This window comes from Acyrthosiphon pisum, chromosome A1 (genome assembly GCF_005508785.2).
Source record: "Acyrthosiphon pisum isolate AL4f chromosome A1, pea_aphid_22Mar2018_4r6ur, whole genome shotgun sequence".
Classification (NCBI taxonomy): Eukaryota; Metazoa; Arthropoda; class Insecta; order Hemiptera; family Aphididae; genus Acyrthosiphon; species Acyrthosiphon pisum.
In genome coordinates, this window is record NC_042494.1 from 4251206 (window position 1) to 4272173 (window position 20968).

Sequence of the window (20968 nt, forward strand, 5' to 3'; positions counted from 1 at the left end):
AAACATGTATATTGTAATTTTATTGAATTTAGATTTTGACTTTTGATATTTGGTTAAAAAAAAGACAGAAAAAGATTTAATCTTCTTTTATTAAAATATAATAAAATCAAATAAACAAAATTACTTTGACATTTTGTCACCTTATACTATACAAATATGAAATATAAAATTAAGAAATAAAAAAAAAAATTCACAAATACAAATCATATTATTTTAAACTAATAATATGTTTCTATCTTTTTGAAGAGCAAACTGGTTTAACACTTCATCGGGATTAACCGTAACATCTCTATGGACACTTAATAGAGCTAGTCCAGTTAGTCTTTCTTGTCCCGTAGAGTTTCGTAAAAATGTCTTGACGCGTTTTAATGTCGAAAAAGTTCGTTCGAGAGTTGCTGTAGAAACCCGGTAGTGTAGCTAGTACTTTTTATATAATAAATGAATATTTGGAAAAATTTCAGGATTACAATAATTTAATGCTTCTACAGCTGTATGTGGACGATCTACATCTTTGAAAGCTATCCATTTTATTTTCCACAATTTTAGTTATGAAGGTAATGTGTCAAAATTTATAAAATCTGAATATAAACTAAGATCTGATTCTAAAATTGGAGATTTCAAACACATTTTAGGTATTAATAAATACAAAGACGATAAAATCGTCGTTGTTAATCGTCGCTGACCCCCGACCGCCATCGACAGCGGTCGTTGTCCATCAATAATAAACAATCTATTATTAGCATAGACGTCAGATTTCTATGTAATACGCGCGTTGGTATAGGAGTCTGTGATTATTATTATTAGACGCTATAATATTTTCATATGATATTATGATATAAAACTAAAAACAGTCAATTATTAATTGGAGCTTAAGTCATTTTTGACTGAAAATATTTTTATGTTGGTACCTATTAAAAATAAATAATTATTTTAAACATTTGTAAAATATTGAAGAAATTTCGGGGCTAATAACCTAGGTACATTTGCCGTGTGGCGTATAGTGTGTAGATACACATTTCTCTCACGGCTCATTGTTTTCCGACGGGCAAGGTTTTCGACAAAAATAATATAATAATATTGCAGTAAACGCGGGTTATTGTACGGTCAAAAAACGCATTTTAGGCGACGCATGCGATGGCTTTTGCAGGAACGTGACGATTATATTTTTATGATACATATCATAATATCGCGCAGTGCACTGCCTCGATAATCGAAATTAAAATATGGTTGGACTATGTGCGTTGCATAATAATATAATATACCCATATATACCTAGATATACCCAGGTACATGGAGTAGGCTCACAATATTTTCACATTGCTCGTTTTTCTCTAACAGACAAACTTTTGTAGTAATATTTCAAACGCTCGGTATTGTCATTTCAGTCGAAATACGAATTTTAAACGACGCCCGCACGCGATGGCTGCAGCTCGTCGAACACGATTATTAGGGTATAGTCTGGCACACGTCATATTGCGCAGTGTAATGCCTCGATAATATCGTAATGTAAGCAGGACACGTGAAATCTGAGAATTATTCGTACACCGCAGCGATAAAACAGAAATGCCGATTATTTTAGTACACCAGCTAATATGTATGTATGTACTATGTATATATTGTCATGTATATATATATGTATATGTGTTTATGTATGTATAATATATAATGTATGTATTTATGTCCTATATACATGGTGTGGGTGCGCCGGGCACAAATGCGATTGGGATGGGTTTCGAACGAATGTTTACAGCTACTTCACGTGGGCAGTTTTGATGTACGTAATAAATTATACGTTGTATAGTATAAATATATAATATAGTTTGTGTTCTGCACGTTTCTCGAGTAGGTACCTATGTGCACGCATACATATTACGGAGTGATCCATTCCACCACAGCCTGCTTAAATACATATATTTTATAAGTCTGCAGTTATGTGATGTCGAAAAATTAAATTATGTTCCTTGTAAGGTTAAATGTATACTACAGGGATTGGGTTGTTTGGCCAGACATAAAATACAGGTCTAAAATTAAATCCATTCATGATAACTATATTTTATTATTTTCTGAAACCCCTGACGGCAACAGCATTTAAATAAAAATAGCATGCTACTCGATATTTTTCCTCTACAAAGAAAGTTGAAGAATCGTAGATAGATATGTTTTATTGTTGATTTGTGTTTCTATAGAGATAAAAATGGGTTATGCTAAATCAGTAAGAAAAAAAATCTGTACCCAAAACCATATCTATGTTAAAATCATAGTTTTCGTGATTTAACTGTATTAAATGTGTATCTATGTGTTCAAATGTAAAATATAGCCTATGGGATATGACCTTACTACGGCTTTTGCTGAATCTATGGATGGGAATTTTATGAAAATCGGCTGAAAACTGTGGATTACCACAAGAGTCATCGGTTTTATTCCTTTGATGTTTTATATTTGATATATATTTATTGATTATAACAGATCCACGGCGTTGCCCGTGACAAATTAATTAAATAATGTTAATGGATTTACCATGCCTTAAACTCCATTAAAAGTAAACTACATTTATTTTTAACACAGACAAAAATACAGACACATTGGGTGGTTTTGACTAAATCTCAAATACAGGTCTAAAATTATAATGGCAACTAACCACCCCTATACGAACAGAAATGTATATCCGTTTTTTGTGAGCCCCTATTCAAAATGCAAAATTAAAAAGTTTGGCTTTGAAGTGGATACCTATCTCCATGCATTACAGGATTTCCTATATGTATGAAACATCAGTACCATGAGTGCGATAGACTTGGCTGTGGATCGCTTACACACACATATATATTTAATTACTTACGTGCATACAAGAAACACGTGCAGACATATTGCCTTTTATATATTATATTATAGTCTCTATACATAGATAAATTATTTTAAGATTGTATGAGACATTGTATGGCCTTACAACAAACGCACTACAAATACTTGAAGTTTCAAGTACAGCTCACTACACAGCTGGAAAGGGTTGGGGAACTACTGTTGAAGAGTATACGAATTCATATTATATACTCACGATGTCTTTGTTTGTTAATTCCACGCTTTGGTCGGAGTAACGGGCGTCGAGTCGGTACAGCTCCCTGTCGATCTTGTCTAAGTAGGCCAACGCCGATTCGCGATCCAACTGAAACACACGAATCGCGGGGAATCCCGTTGTAAGATACGGCCATCACGTCACAGTTATATAGGGTGGTAAAGTATATCGTGGTCGTTATCAAATGTATGTCATACATTGATGAAACGCAGTCGAATCAAGCACAGTGCATAGTTATTGAACAAGGCTTTCATACATTTTTTTTTGCCGAGTTAAGGTATTAAGGTTTGACACTCTGATTTGATTCCATTATAATTACACATTTGGTGTCGAAAGACTGCTCGTCTCTAGGGCAAGGCGAACGTGGTCTACAAACCCGCCCTGCGGTTTTTGACATATTATGCAATACGCACAAACTATTTTTCAACTATGCATTTTTTCTAATCTATTTATTTTGGTACACTTTTGAACTAATTATGATTATTCAATATTTACAAAATTACAACCATTTAATTCCAAACCTTCATAGATGCGTATTAGAGAGACCGTTTTTAATAATATCAATATTATACATTTAATTAGTAGTAACTAGTAGGTACCATACTAAAACATTTTTCAAAAATACCGTTCGCGACTATTCCATTTCTTTCGGGACATAACCTAATAGGTTTATGAGACGCAAGTATATAGTATCCACTCCTTGAGAAAGAGTAGGTATACCTCATCGTTTTTCATTTTTGTTTTGTTTAAAGTTTTTTCGTTTATAAATAATATATCAATACAAAATATTGTTTTGTACCTATATAAACCTTCCTGTTATACCTATATTTATTGTTATGGCGGAAGGGAAATTTATTGGTTTTATATACAACGATGTTTTTGTTTCGTATATTTTTTTTATCATCCTTTTCGTTTCAACAGTTTTCTGGGTAGAGCCGATATTATGATATATAGTGTAGAAAAATTACACGATATGCCTTAACAAATCGAAAAAGGCTTTGAAGATGTCATTTTTTATGTTTTAAAATGTTTCTCCAAGCATATTACCTATCATAAGTAAAAAATATACGTAGACAACAATTAAAAAAGTTGATTGGGATTTATCGACTTTAAATTATGTATTATTATCCATTGTAACAATTATTTAAATAATATTCAACTGTTAACGGGAGTTCTTACAATATGTATATGATATTTCAGGAAATCGTACAGTCTTAATCAGTTTCAAATAACTGAGTGGCTCGTCGCTACTCTACTTTAAAACATGTCCAACTACCGTGAAGCTTAGTATACTTCTGAAGTGCTCTGTGATCACTGAATAATATTATTTATTATTAATAACATTATTATGTATAGGTGTATTTGATTTTGTCATTACCGAGTGTAAACTGTAAAGTGCTTTTTAGATAGTATTGGTGGATGAAAAACTGTAATATTTATAGACGCTGTCTGAAAACTTCAAATTGCGTAGCAATAAATATTTGAGGGTTATGTGGTTCTCTGGAAATTCGATATGAACCATAAAAATAATAATAATAATATACGCGTTACAATAATAATTATTATATGGTTTATACAATGTACCCATACAGAAAATGATCATGACTATGCATACTGATATAAAGGGCGATTTACCAAGCATGTTCACCCCCATTATTTTATTTAATAACTAATTTATTAAAATTCTTATTTTTGGAATTTATAAATATAATAATTAAAGACCATGTCTTCAAATTCTTGAGATTTATTTCTATTAGTTAAGGAGTGTCTTGTAGTGAGACAAACTTGTGTTTTTACTGTGAGAACTCCCCTCTTTTTACTGTAAATTATTTAGTGTATAATTTTTTTTTAAAATTTGGATTTGTCTATTTAAAAATTTGAATGAGTAGTCTTTTAGTTAGGTATTTAAATGTGTATACTAAAAATAAGAGTCCTTGAAAATGGTTTTACAAAAATACAATATATTATATTAGATCTAGTGTTTATTATATTTTTACCATTTTTAAATATTATAAATGTTGATAGAACAATATAAATTACTAACATTTTTATATCACCAAAGCCCGCAAATCTTCCAAATCTATTACATCATGGACTTATTAACCTTGTTAACTTGCAAACTGTTAGTACAAAGTTAAAATTCAATAAACTAAAAATAACTCGTTCAAATTTTGATTTTAACACATAAACATTTCCAGAAAATATATTCACTGAATAATTTTTTATTCGAAAAAGGGGATTCTCATTTGAAAAACATGTTTGATTCCCCACAGGATACTCCTTACGTAGTATAAAAAATCTAAATAATTCGAAAATATGGTCTTTAAGTATATTTAAAAATAAAAAATCAGATTTTGAATAACTGGATCATTGACGAAAAAGCAAGATGGGGCAAGCATGCTTGGAGAAACGACCTGTATACACAGTAAGTTTTCGGAAACTGATATTATGTTAGTAAATTGTTTATTGTGATTTTATATGGGTTGAAAATATAATACAAGGCCACCTCATGGACGATGGACATGGAAGATGGTGGAACACTCACTACGATCAATCACAAAGAATGCCACCAGTACAATGAAATACGGATCAAACAGAAATTATCAGAAACTTTTATATAAAGTAGGGTAATCACACCCACTCCCGATACATCCAGAAAACTATTAAAGTTCATTAACGAATCTGAACTCCGTCATCGAATTTAACTTAAGTGAATTAATGTAAAAATATAAATGGATAAACGTAAATAATGTTTATTATATAATAATATTATATACGGCTAATAACTGCGCAGTTGATTGTTGATGCCTTAAAATTTAAATAAATAATAATAATAGTAGAAAAAAATCATTAATGTACCTTTCTATATTATACTTATATCTATGAACAGGTCTATTCATAGTTTAAATTTTAAAATGAATAATTTATTATGCATACAGTATTATTATGTAACTATTCATATACATAAAATGTATTGTTGTTGTTATTATTATTTTATAGCGCGTGGGTGTACGTTTGAATTGAAATGTTTCCTTAATGTGTATTTATATCATTGTGTGGTATATTACCCTATATATTATCTCGGAAATATAATAATATGTTTAACTTCAAAGTTTTCTCTTCGTTTTTGTTAATTTAGTAACATGTAAATTACAAACCATCCGAACCAAATTCAGTGATGTGCGGCGATTAACGTTTCACAATGAAAAATTAAACTTCAAGACATTATACGCGTGTACTTTTGTGAAAATTATACTTACAGCTGAAAAATTATATTGTACATATTTTTGAATAAATTACCATATATCTGGTGAAGTTTTGTTTCGAACAGAAATTATATGTTTCAAAGAACGCGTTTTTGCAGTTTTTGAGTTGCAACTATACTCTCTACTTTTAGAACAATATCTATAGTATGAGTACGGGAAGAGGGCCGAACACAAGAAAAAAAATGTATAGTGGTGTGAACACATCAATATACATATGTTTACTTATTTTTTATAGGAACTTAGTTTATATCATATATTACGGATGCACCGAAATTCGAGGAACTCTCTACGCAGTGTTTTTTAATGCGATTATAGATGTATTAAAATAGAAATTTTTCAATAATATTAAAAAATGTTACGAATATAATATTTTATATTACCAATATTATATTATTTAATATCGTGACATATACAGACAAACGGAAAATCGGTGAAATGTATAAATAATTTCTATAACAACTTAATAAAATCAGAAATTTTAATTTTGAATACCTCCAAATTGAAAAGTTTATTTATTATTTGTGGTTTAATATAATTTAGCTGACCTGGCACAACCAAAAAAAACCTATGGGAGTACCTACTAACCGAACCTAATATATATATTGCTTCCATAGCTTCTGAGGTGTCCAAGATTGGTGAGTACTAGCAGACGTACAATTATTTTTATAGGTAAGTCCTAACTCCTAACCTATTGGAAAAGTCAGAGTACCAATATTTTTAATAAATATCTTCAGTTTAAAATTTGATGTACTATGATACTAATCTATCACTATGGATACAGTGGCCAGATTAAGTGTTTAGGAATTATAATATGTTCGAAATTAAATATTTCATTATTGAATTTGATAAGATGTAGGTACCTAACAGGTATTTTGGGTTTTGACAATTTTAACATGTGATGTATATGGTTATATACATTTTGATTATATTTAAAAAATCATTAATTCTCTCATATACGTAATATTATAATATAGTATATATTTTTATTTTTATTATTGTTAGAACCTTTGAATTTCGATGCTTTAATTATGTATTGATTTTTCGGCCATATTATTAATTGATGGTTTGTTTTGAATCGTGGTCCTCTCTTGTCTAGAATGTGACCTATACGTCTATAATAATCAACATACGACGCATATTGTGTTTGCCAATTCAGTCATTAGGTTTTGGATAGATTAATCATCAACATAATATTTTAGTATATAACATTATAACTGATGGCTAATATAATAACAACATCGAACTACGAAAACATATTTTCTACGTTTTGCTGTCCCTCATTGGATTTTAATAATATTTTCGAAAGTAATAATAATTGAACACTGAATTCTCTAAATAATTTCATTACGATTCTGCAGGCTTGTTATTGTTTTTCTCGAAATAATAATATTATATTTATGAACATTATTTTCGTTACAGTTATGTGAACTTGATTTAAACCCAAAAATATTAATAATAACAATACGGCTAGTTATTTAGAAGAACGGCGCTCGTAGCGGGTTAGGAATTATTATTCACCAGGTTTATGCTAAAATAGGGTAGTTATTTTATTTTTATTGTAAACCAACTAGAAATATCGCTTATGAACATTTATGCACTAACTTTTCTAAAATTTTTTTCATTCAAATGTTGTATGGGTACCATTAAAAGTTGAAAATAAAATTGCCATGATAAGATAATGTTCGTGGTTAATCATTATACAGAAGTATGTTTAAAATTAAGTAATCGTAGGTTAGGTATAGTTTGAAATAAAATACTAGTAATTTTATCTAGTTTTTCAATGATGAGCTCAGGTATATGATAACTATAGGGCTTTGAATTTAATGCATTGAATTTAAAACCTTAAAAAATAATAAAACAAACTTAAATATATTTATTTGCAGGTACCTTATTCATCTTTAGTCTTGACTATTGCATTGGGCAAAAAAAAAAATGTTTTTCAAAAGTATTTCGGATTCTTGGTTACATAATTCAAATTATGTACTTACAAAGCTACGTTTCACAATCTCCAAAAAAAAAAAATGCACTTTCCTACAAATTCACAGCCCTAATGATAACATAATATACGCGATATGAAATCTGCAACGCCGTTCGTGCAGGTACCTATATTTTGATTAATTTTTTTTTCATCGTCATTCAAAGTTATGTGTATTGTAAATTTGTAATATTATTATTATTTGTCAAAACGTGGACTTGTCGTCTAAACTGGGAATTTCTGGTCGGCGGGTGCCGGTACATGTACACCCACTTCCCAGTCCAGTCTTCTAATGAGTGAATGTGTTGTTGGTGTGGGGGTTGGTTGTATATATAGTGTTTAATGACGTGGAGCAGGTTATTGCGGTCTGCTGTTATTGTAACGGAATGCCATTTATTAAAGCTATTTTATATTTAGAGTGATGGTCAGTGTTCGGAGGAGGGTGTCATCGAGTATCGGGTAAAAACGCGCTCGCTTGTGACAATTAGTTTTAAGTTCGCTTCGCCACCGGGTGAAACGCACGCGTGACAGCTGCCCACATAATATAATAATAATTATTTATCCATCCCAACTCATATTTTAATCAATATTTGAAACCACATTAGACCGGGATTCCGCTGTCACGTGTACCCCACGTACAAACGAGCATAGATAGCAACCTGCGACGAGATCGTTCGAATAATTTCGTATAACATCTCCAAATTCTTATGCGTGGGTATAGTAAATAAAAACAAAATTGTAATGAAAAAAGTTTTCACGCGTGACGTAACAATATTACGCGAACCGACAGAAAATTGGACGTTTTGAATTTATTTTGCGCGTTTCAAGACGTCACGAGACAACCCCGTCTAGTTGTTATTTTTTATTCATATAATAAATCCGTCATCGAAACACGGATACCTACGCGTTATTATTTATTATCGCCGTAACACGTAATGACGCCGTGAGAGCTCTGAGAAACGACTATGGTAAAGTATATACGTGCGTTACAGAATATAAATCCATTGGTATTGCGTCGGTTCGATAAATCACCGAGAAACTCATTATCCGGACGAAGATAACGAATGAAATAACTTCTTTTTTAAACTGTACAAAGATGATTTTCAAAACTAAACTATGGCAAAGGCACCCGGAAAGTCACGTCCAAAACGCGCACAAGCACATACCCATAACACATAATAGAATAATGGCCTAAATACAAATGCCTACACTTAGGTACAATGTATTATAATTTATGCACCATATAACGTGTATTCATAAATGGAAATTTTATTTTTCAAAAGGCGTTTTTTCGCTATTAGTATATTATAGTTGCACTTCCCGCGAGACTTAAAGATCCTGCACTGCGACCAGCGAATAAAATAAATAATAATCACTTATTGTGCAGCGTGATGCGACGCTGCTATAATTGCGCTCCATATAAGCTCGACGCGTATTATATTATTTTATAATCGAACGAATTAATTCGCCATCATAATACTATACGTATATTATTATACACTGTATAATATATTGTACGGGAAACAGAATACAACACGGTCGCAGAATACTCGCAATTATACATTACACAAAACGAGATACACACACACGCACGCAAATTGCGTCCCATACTCCCGTGCGAGCAGTAATTGGATGCGTCCTGCAGAGATCTATTGAAATCAATCACTTTATAAAAGGCGCAATGGCAGTACCTACGTGTATAATATTGTGTACGGTATAATGTTACACCCGTGTCCGGAATAACGCTGTCATCAATAAACGTACACAATACAATGGGGTAGTCGATTTATATAATCCGGCCGAGGCGTGTGTGGGTAGCAGGTTATAGGTAAGTATTGGTATATACCGTACATTGAACAGCTATTCACTGGCATATGTATAATAATGATGATATCAAGCGTATACCAAATGGCTAATGGACCGATTGGGACGTGCGCGAAACACAGTCCACCATACCGGTATATTTTGTTCTCCGGTTCAAATTGTAATTATAGTGAAAGAAAAACTTTTATTAGTCACCGATTAAATAATAATTTTCTTTCTCTTCCTCATTTAGGTAGACGATATTATTACTATAAATTATGTATTGTTACAGAAAATAAAATAACGCGTGCCTATATATTATTTCAAAGTGAGTGTATGTGAGTAAAATATCATTTAAATAATAATTAAATGTGATGTTTTATTGACAAATTAAATTTTTTTTTTCCAGTTAGTTTATAATTAATGGTGGGTAGGCCACCGTGGCAATGGAATTAATATTAAAACGTAGTTATTTTATGTATAGGGTTGGTTCAACTGATATATCAGTTAATATATTTTAGCGGTCAAAATGAATTAATCCACCATAGATTATTATAGAGTGGCGCTACTCTGGTTTTGAATAAATTATTTAAGGTCAGTGAAAAAAAAGTAAGTTTTGTACCGAACTGACAATGTTTCGGTTGAATTTCAAAAAAAATATATTATTTTAAATCAAGTGCATATGTGTGTAACCAATACCAAAACGATACGATTAAACATGCAAAAATATTATATTATTCTAATACAATTAAATTCCTACGTTGTACCTACTCCACAATTCGAATATGACACACATTGAATAACCTAACTTGCAGCTTGACATTAAACCACCCCGAAACGCTTTCGGAACCACAACAATTACGTTGAAACCACCCCGCGGCGTGCATCGTGGCCATTATGTATAGCTCTGACTTTATTGTGAACTAATTTAATAATATGTATTTATTATTCGGGCTCACAAACTTTTCGGAACGCCGTGGAGTTTTTTTTTGCTCGCGTCCCATCCCATTCTCTGCTCCACGCATAACCGAAAAACAAGAGCGACCGCTTCGGGAAACGCCCAGCCCGATATCGCATTATTATGTATTATAATAAATTACTTTCGTTTTTTTACGATGACGACGACGACGACGATGACGGAATGGCCGTCTCTGAAAACTCTTCGCGTTGGCGGGGCGCGATTTATATTGCGTATAGCGACGAAATCGCAGTGTTTCGACAGCTGTGTATATCACAGTATACACTTTAATTATATATCATTATGCGTATTACGATATTACCTATTATTATTATTATTATTATTACACTGCGAGAAGACGGAACAAACGAAAACTGCACAACGCCGTGCGATTAGATAGGTTTGTACCTGAGCGCGAAGTACTGGCTCGGCTATAGTACCGCCGTAGTTTTGTATATACCAGCTAATATTATCCATTATAGTATAATTGTATTATGTTATTATACAGACAGCGCCGGCTGGGGCATCTTACCGCATTAGACATTACGTTTAATGTTTATCCGTACAATGATACGCATGCAGGGCAGGATTAAGGAGTAATGCCAGCTACGTCTAAAGGTGATTATTTTATCTGCTGCCTACAGTGCCCTAGTTTCTCGTGGGGTCAATAAGTTAATAAGCTATGATTAGAATAACGTTGATAACAATATCGATTAACGATAATATTGTAATGTCCGTGTACATATAACATCTCGCGTAGTCACATTTATTAGTTATTGGTTTTATTACCTATATGGCTATTTGGTTCACTAAATAAAAAAAGTATGATGGTTTAATTGAGATTATGGACAAAACAAATTTAGCAGCGACAATTTGACGCTTTAGACCAACGAGTCTAAAACTTTTTGTAAAAATGGACCTCTGATGAAAGACTTTTAGAAACCGTGGACTCCTTAACAATTTTTTTCGAATACTTTTTTGTTTTTACAAAATATCATATGTTATCATTATCATTATATTTAATACTTATTTTATATTAAAAATAACATAAGCCGGTACATAAAAACAAATACATTTAAAATTATTTTTATTACACATAATTTTTCATAAAAATGTTATTTGTCAGACCAAAACTACTAATAAAGTCGACATGAACGTCACGGACCCCCAAGTGGCCGCGGACCACAATTTAAGAACCACTGCACTGACAATTATTGTATATTGTCCATAACAGTTGATCCAATACTGATTATAATCGTGAAGAATCGCAATGGATACTCAAAGCTGGGCAAGTTAGAATTTTTTTTAACTACTTCAAGTTAAGTTACTTTACCATAAGTACTAACCAAGTTCGAATAAATGAAGTACTTGAAATTTTCTTAATTTCTAACTTAATTAGTCAGAAGTTTATTTGGTGCAAATTATAACTTAACTTAGAATAGAAGTATGAAGATAGTTATTTGTATGGTTTAAAATATAAATTTGAAAACCCGTGTGTTAAAATGTAAAGTATTACCTACCTAGGTACATAAAATTAATAATGAGGTACTAACTATATTAATTATATCTAGTCCTAGCTCCCATTTAAACCATGTATTAAAAGAAATATATGAGAGATAATAATATCATGAGAAATATATCTACTATCACAAAATAAAAATTATTAAGTATGGTTATTATCTAGTCGGTACAAGGTAATTTTACGGAACATTGCAGTAACTTTTGCAGAAAAAATAACTAGGTAGTTACTATTTGTTTTTAACGCATTAGTTTGTATTATTATAATTCTACGCTTGGAATTAAATTCGGTAGGTTAGAAAGTTACACTTTAAAAGGTACTTTCCAATTTAACTTTAACTTTCTAACAAATTACAGTGGCCAGCTTTGGTAATATTGTACGCTGCAGTGATGTGTGTGTGACTTATATATATAAAGTGTATATTGTATACCCAATTCTTTCGGTATAAATAATAATACGAATGTATCGCGTAGCGGTACCGACGTTAAATTGTCTTTTTTAGAGAAACCTACGTCAGTATTGGCACGACGTGGCTGACACTTTTTTTCCTTTAACGAATGGCGTACTTTTATTTATTTTGCATACGAATGGCGAATGACGTAATACCACGTTAAGGGAACGCCACGCGCGGAAATCGACAAAAAAAATTTAAACCAGAACGAGCGTTATCACGATATTATTTTGAACGTACTGAGGTAAATGGAAACAATAAATAAATAATTGACAAAAAACCCACTGTCAAACGCCAGGACGGTATATATTACGCATGGGGTATTAGGCTTGACGTTGACGTGAAAAACAATCCCCTGTACCCCCCTCCCCCTCCCACCAATGATGATTTTGTATTTTATATTGTATTTTTACGATTCTAATATACCCTCAGACGAACGCATCAAAATAATATTATACAATCGTATAATATTTTGAGTCGAGGTCAGATCTAATGTATACCTATAAGTTTAAGGCAAGTCATAGTGCAATATGTGATAGGTGGTGAAAGGTGAAAAGCAGAAAATATATAACAAACATTACCTACTCATTATTTTAGTAATTAAAATGAATATTATTAGTTATCACACCCACATAGAATGTTTATTCAGTGTATGACCTAGCAGGTTGTGTTAGGTTATTATGTAAATCGCTTAAATGTCAGTGGATCGTATCAAATCTCGTAAACGCGATAAAATACAACTGTAGTTTATATAATTGTTGTATTATTGCAAATGTTTTATAAGAGCTTACACTGTGCATAGACGTATATATTATATCGCACACAGGATACGCTTAGTTTAAAAAAAAATAATCATCCAAAACAATTATATTTACATATTGTGAATATATTATGCTTAGGTGGACGGCTTGTGGATAAGTATCAATGCTTCTGTTTGTTTGTGCTTTGTTATCCAATTTCCAGCAATATTTATAAACGTCAAACAGAACCTTCAAAGTCGCTGTGAATGACTTCCGTAGACTTGATATGGGTACGTCGTAGGTAGTAGAATACTTTTAAGAAGTTTTTGGAATGAATACTTGAATATTTCATAAAAATAAGTAACCCGAATAAAATATTTAAAATACTATAAAAGTACCTATTCCAAATACTTTTAATACATTTTTTGTTTTAGATATTTAAAAATATTACACTTGTCTTCGGGAAAATTTGAAATTATAACCTATGTTAAAATATATTATATTTGTACAACATAATATAACTTACGGTGATTACATATGATTTAAAACATAACTGTAAATATCATAATTACCTACAACAAATATTAAAACAAAAAAATTATCTTTAATATATGTATAAAAGTATTTGAAATACTTTCAAAAAAGTAGTTCAGAATACAGTACTTATTGTATTATACTTTAGCGAAACAGTATTCTAGATGTATTCCGAATACTACACCTAAGTCTGCAACCAGGCCATAACTTTGGAGGTTTATGTCCAAATTTATTTCAATAGAAGTGCCATGGGAAATGTGATTCATAAGTATTCAGGTATAAAATCGTATTCTTAAATAATAATTGTGTACTACGATAAAAAACATTAATTTTGTGGCATTAAAAAATTGCGTCGATCGGTCGAGAAAATGAAAATGAAAGTATATAAATTATTAGTTTTACTGTTAAAATATTTATACGGTTTGCGACATTCTATACGTACACAATACCTATATTTTTCATTAAAATTAAAAACACAATACAGTTTGATTGTGTGTGTGTTATTGTGTACCTACCTAAAGTGTACACAAAGTCTCGGAACAAACTGCTGTCGAATTCGATTATGAGGAGAAAAAAACGTAGGTAGTATATATATATATATATAACTACCCATGTACACGATTTCACGAAAGTATATTTTTTTTTCGCTCGTACAAAAGCGATATTATTAAAGTTTTTACTTCCATTGGGCACTGGCAATGTTTCATCGTCCCATTCATGAGAAATGAATGGAACACAGTGTGTTATTATGCTCGAGGTCGTACATGTACTATGTATATAAGTTCTTTTCTCCTCGAAGCCATATAATATATAATTTTACGGCGACATTTTCAACAGCCAGAAGTTCGTTTTTCTCTTATTCTTTTTATCAATATTACATTGTTTAATGAATGAATAACTTACCATCGACTTACAGTCGATTTATTAATTTACTTATAATTAATTAATGATGATTATTAATGCATCATCATCACACGCGATTCGGTACAGTAAATACAATTATTTTTTTGATAGAAAATAATGATGGTATTGTCTATCGTTGTTGAGAAGTTACGAGCCGTTCAAAATTTGCCAGACGAACTAACAATAATTACATTATATTATATTATAATGCTTTTAATTATTAAATTCATTTAACTGTGTATTTCGCCTTTATGCATAAATTAACTCCAATGTAACGGCATGTTCATTGAAGCACTTTTCGCCCTTATCGATTAACTGTGACGGAATTAGTACAACCGCAAACCGCATCACTTAATATCAAAATTTCAAATATATAATTATAATGATAGTGGAAATATTTCTCGTCTCTAGGCATTCAAATAAGAATATCGTCTCATTTATTTAACTATAATTCAATTCAAAAGCTAATACATTTTTGCAAAAAAATTATTTTTAAAAGACAAAACAGTAGGTATTGGAGTGTTATTATTTTTAAAGAAATTATAATATTACCATTGAATCTTACGATTTTGTGAGAACTTTGGATTACCTATTTAAGTGAAAATAGTATTAAAATGTCAAATTTATTTGATCGTTCTTTATATAATACATATTTGTTTTAACATGTGACTTATAACTTGTTGAGGGTTTCACCCTATAAATAGGTGTAAAGGAATAGTGTTAACCCTTAAAACCAAAATTACTTTAAAACCAAAAGACAGGTCCTTTTTTATTTCAGACTTCTTAAAAAAGACTTATTCTGGGTGAGTAGCTACACAATTATATTTAAAAAAGTTTTTATACAAATTCTATCAATCGAATTTAAACTAGACGTTTCCGTACTGGAAATATAGGTAACTAAATTACCGAATTCTATCGAGTTTTAATGTCACATTGACTAAACAATTAAATTATAGACGGCTAATTTAAGGTTTAGTTAATTTATTGTCTCGATTAAAATATACATAAATTTAATATTTCCAACAGAAAAAAACGGTCCATTGACGTTAATATATTGTAATTTAAATTGTTGGTCTTCGTGCAGAACATATTTAAATTGCAAAACAATTTTGTTTGTTTCACGGTGTATTTTCTCCTGCAATATAAGTTAAACATAACGCTACTATGTTAAAAAATTCGTGTTGATTTTAATAACAATAATAAATAAATAATTTGTTAGTTAAGCGTAAGGTATAGGACGTTAGTGCAGTTTTTTGTTTTGAATTTTTTATTTCCAATATAGAGACGATAGTATTATGATTTATGATTGTAACATGAGTCTATGTTCGTAAATGCAATTCTATGTCAATTTTCTGATCCCATTCTCCTATTATTTTTGATCATAAAATCAGTAGTACACTAGTACATGGAAACACGTGCACCATGCAGGAAACATAGTTAATGACGTAACTATTGTTTTCGATACCAAACTTACCTTCTATTCAAATAATATAGAAGCATTTTGTTGTAAAGCACCAAAACTTTATGGTTATTTTAGACGTGTTTATGCTTAGTATACATTATTATAGTTGCGCCTAATAAGTTTTTGTAATGGGCAATATGCCCTAGCGCGCTCTGTTAAATAATATGCATCTATATTGTGAGAATTCACATGTGCTATAATTCATAGTAGTTATCTTGTTGAGCGTTTACAGTGTAGATTCCTGTATTGTTCTGGGCATTTATTAAAAATAAGTCAATCTCCGCATGATTATTTTCCTATTATTTCTAGGGAAAATTTTTTTCTAAAATTACCCTTAATACCTATATTGTTTTTTTTTAATACTTTTTAATACGATAGTAAATTTAAGATAGATTTGTTGTATTATTTATGTAATTGCTTACTATTTTAAATAAATAAATAAAACGTTTCCTTGAAAAAAAATAACAAAGCCTAATATTAATAATTAATATACTAGCAACTATTGATAGAACCTCAATATATGCTATATCTACATTAATATTATAACCTTACGCAGGTATACGTTTTCAGTTATATCGTGCTTTGTATATTTTACATTTTTAACAAACCATATCAATTTATTATAAACTATCGGAAAACGGGCACGCGACAGTGGTGTACCTAAATAGCCTATCCATGACGCCGTGTTATCATCATTAAATTACTATCGAAACGCATTAGAAAAAAAAACATAGGTAGGTACTATAATATTACTAAACGTATAAAATAGCAATAGCTGTTGTACTGACCCTTCCATCCTGGATTAATTTCTCGATTGCTTGCGTCACCGACTTGAAGTCCTTTGTGAAGAAAATGTATTCCGCCATATCCTCGGGTGTCGCTTCCACGTTGAAGTAAGACGACACTGGTGGAGGGAACTGCGTGTCCTGCAAAAGTGTACCCAGAGAAATATTATTTACAACACGAAGCTTGGAAACGGGACCTTATACGATATAGGCGATCGTTCTATCACTAAAGCATGAAGTAGTTATCGCACGTGTTCCAAACAAGACTATATTATTATTTTTTTTTATATGATTTAATTTAATTAACATAAACGGGCGGGGAAACCTTTGAAAATATATTTATAATATGCATTTAAAAATTACAAATTATGTAACATCACAGAGGATATTGCCGTAGTAATTAAACGGCCTACGAGGGGTCCTCACTGCCTGCAATAATCCTCAAACGTCTATATAGTTTACTCATTTTTGCCTGAGAATTTCATGCGCGCATATTATTATAGAAGTGTAGAAACTAGAAGGGGACTTGGGAATGGACAAAACTGCACTGGGTAACTAACTGAAATATACAGTTCTCACGACTCTTACGTAGTTTTTTTTGTCGTATTCTCTGTATTTGCCGTCCCGTTTTCGCGGCGGTTCGCCGTCCGACGCGTACATCGTCTGTTTGTGTATGCCCTTGCTCGGTATGTCCACCGACAACTGTACTTTTGTATCGGGCCGACCGCCGGCGTTGTGCTCGTTTTTCGACGACATTTTTTGTTCCAGTTTGGCCATCAGCTCACCGTTTTTAATTACTAAATCGAACGACAAAACTCGTGTCAATACAGTCTATGGCGTACCACGCTGTGTATATAATACAATCTGTTTGTAATTTTCAAATATGTATCCTTCTTAACAGCTATAAATGTATACATGGCGAATCACCAAGGGGGATCGCCTCCATTTTTCTTCAATAATACAGTTCTTAAAAATCGGAATTTGGAACTTTTACGTATAATTTCAGACCTATTTTTTATTCATACAATTTTTTTGTACTACTACTACTATTTAAGGATAAGTGTTTTGCGGTGATACAAAATTCTGTTTTTCAAATGACAACCCCCCTTTTTATCGTAAAATATAATATAGTGGATAGTTTTTTTTATGGATATCACATTATTTTCAGAAAAACTATTCATTAAATAATTTACAGTAAAAAGGAAAGAGTACTTTTTTTGAAAAACACAAGTTTGTACCATCACAAGACACTGCTTAAGCAGTACAAAAAAATAATTTGAAAACATGGCCTTTGAGTTCATTTAAGAATTCCAAAAATTAGATTTTGAATACATTCATTATTTAAGGGAAAAAATGGGGGGCGAGTCACGCTAACATACAAGCAGTCGCCCTCGAAAAAATAAAAATTATGCTTAAATGTAACCTGACGCACCCGTGTAGCATTAGATATATAAAAAATATATTCATATATATATTATATTATTTATTTATGTTTATAATAATTTAGGTAGGTACTTATATATTTTAATGTACATTTACAGAACACGCATTATGTCATACTATTGTTGTACCTATCTTATGAACCGTTTTTCATTTCCCTTTTCAAATAGGTATACACAGTTTAATTTATAAGACCACAAAAATGTGTGTCTACCACGAACATATCCGTATTATAACAATGCGTGTATACTTATAACACTCGCTATCCACTCGCAGAAACCGTATACCCATAGGAATCGTAAATATTTCCTTAAATAATATGTACAACGTATACACCTTTTAAAGTGTATCTTATGTATGTACCACAGACGCATCGATTTCGGGAAAGTATTTTATTAATTTCTTATATTCCTTATAATATTAATGTATGGGTGGGTATAGAGTGCCAATGAATTTTATTTTGCGAAAACATCGAACGAACGCAATATTATAGCAATATGAAAAACATCAAACTTAAACTCTTGTAACCATACATTTTTCCCTTTCCTGTTGTGCCTTATATACATAAAATAGAATATAATCAATATCAAGTAATCTATGTTATTTGTGTTATTACTAACGTTGTTGTTTTATTTTAGCATCAGTTATCTCTTTGCCATTGTTATTCACGTACGAAGACTCGTGTGTTTTCGTCATTGAAATTGATTCAGGCAGCGCTCCTAACAAAAAGGTAAATTGGTTAAAGATGTTATCGTCAAACTATTTCAATTCCATAAGTTACCCGTTGGAGCTTTCAATTTCTCCAACTCTTGAACATCCTGATCAATAGACTGCAAAAAAGATATCAAATTAGTATAATATATTTTATATTTTATATTTTTTTAGTTGATCATTATATTTTTGATTTGACGACTTGGTCATTATCGCTTCATAAAATAATATGACGTACATTAATATAATTCAATATTTGTTTATTGTTAACATGTTTCACATATGAATAACAATATAAATAACAAACTTAATACTGTAACCAAACTTTAGCAAACTTAAACATCATATACAGTTTGATATTATTTGGATATTATTGTGGAGTTATAATAGGGAAAATTATAAGCCACTGTAATAATAATAATAATAACAGTGTTAAAAATTACAGTCACAATAATAATAGTAATGATATTAAATATTAATATAGTAATTAGTATAGTCAATATATTTAATTTAATAAAATACAAACAGTTAACAAGAATTCCCCACTTCATGTTAAAAAAAAATGGAAGAATTACAACTTCTAGTTCTTAAGATATAATAATTTTTCATTTTTGATAGAAAAGCATACTTAGTATTTACTTTAGATTACTACCAATGATAACTATTATTATATAGTTAATATTACAATTATTCAAAATTAATTACTTATAACGTATTTTAACGATCGTGTATTTTAGTTAACTATTGAGTGTTTAGTGACAACTGATTTTGCACAATAATTAAAACATTAAAATATTTCTAAAGCAAGTGATTCAAAAAATGTATTTGAATTATGGTTTTATTTGAGAAACAATCGTTGTTTAATTGAAATGTTGAATACTTATTTCTAGTTATTATAAAAATGCATTTGCGTATGCCAGTTTGTAAATTATTTTTTAAAATTATTATCAAAATACACTTGTTTTGGATATCATGATTGATTTCTAATATTGGTACTGCTACCTACCTACTTTTATTATATATTAATAGTGTTACTGCAATACTGCATGCAAATAAAAAATATGAAAAAATTAATTAAACAATAAATTATTTCAACACACCCTAACATAATTTTATATAATATGTATATATATTTTTTAAATGTAATATATTAATTTAGTTTATATTATACAACAAATAATAAAAGTCCTGAATATTTTACGTTATTTAATATGATATAAAACAGGTCCATTTGTGTTTAGATGTACCAGAATTTATTATTATTATTGTTTGAATCCAGTGTTATGGTTGTATTCTTGGGGGGGGGGGGGGGAAGAGGATGGATGAATAATTTTTTCACAATTACACAAAG

At 30.6% G+C, this 20968-nt stretch overlaps 1 protein-coding gene across 3 annotated transcripts in view; it reads right to left on the minus strand.

The window, feature by feature from the left end:
* Positions 1-20968, minus strand: part of LOC100166244 — a 120180-nt gene that overhangs the window by 8176 nt on the left and 91036 nt on the right. For all 3 annotated transcript variants that reach the window (XM_001944876.4, XM_029486520.1, XM_029486519.1), the window contains exons 4-8: positions 19688-19736; positions 19527-19625; positions 18055-18263; positions 17470-17607; positions 3053-3160 (exon numbers count right to left, since the gene is read on the minus strand). In XM_001944876.4, the coding sequence (XP_001944911.3) occupies positions 3053-3160; positions 17470-17607; positions 18055-18263; positions 19527-19625; positions 19688-19736 (603 nt within the window). The remainder of the gene's footprint in view (positions 1-3052; positions 3161-17469; positions 17608-18054; positions 18264-19526; positions 19626-19687; positions 19737-20968) is intronic.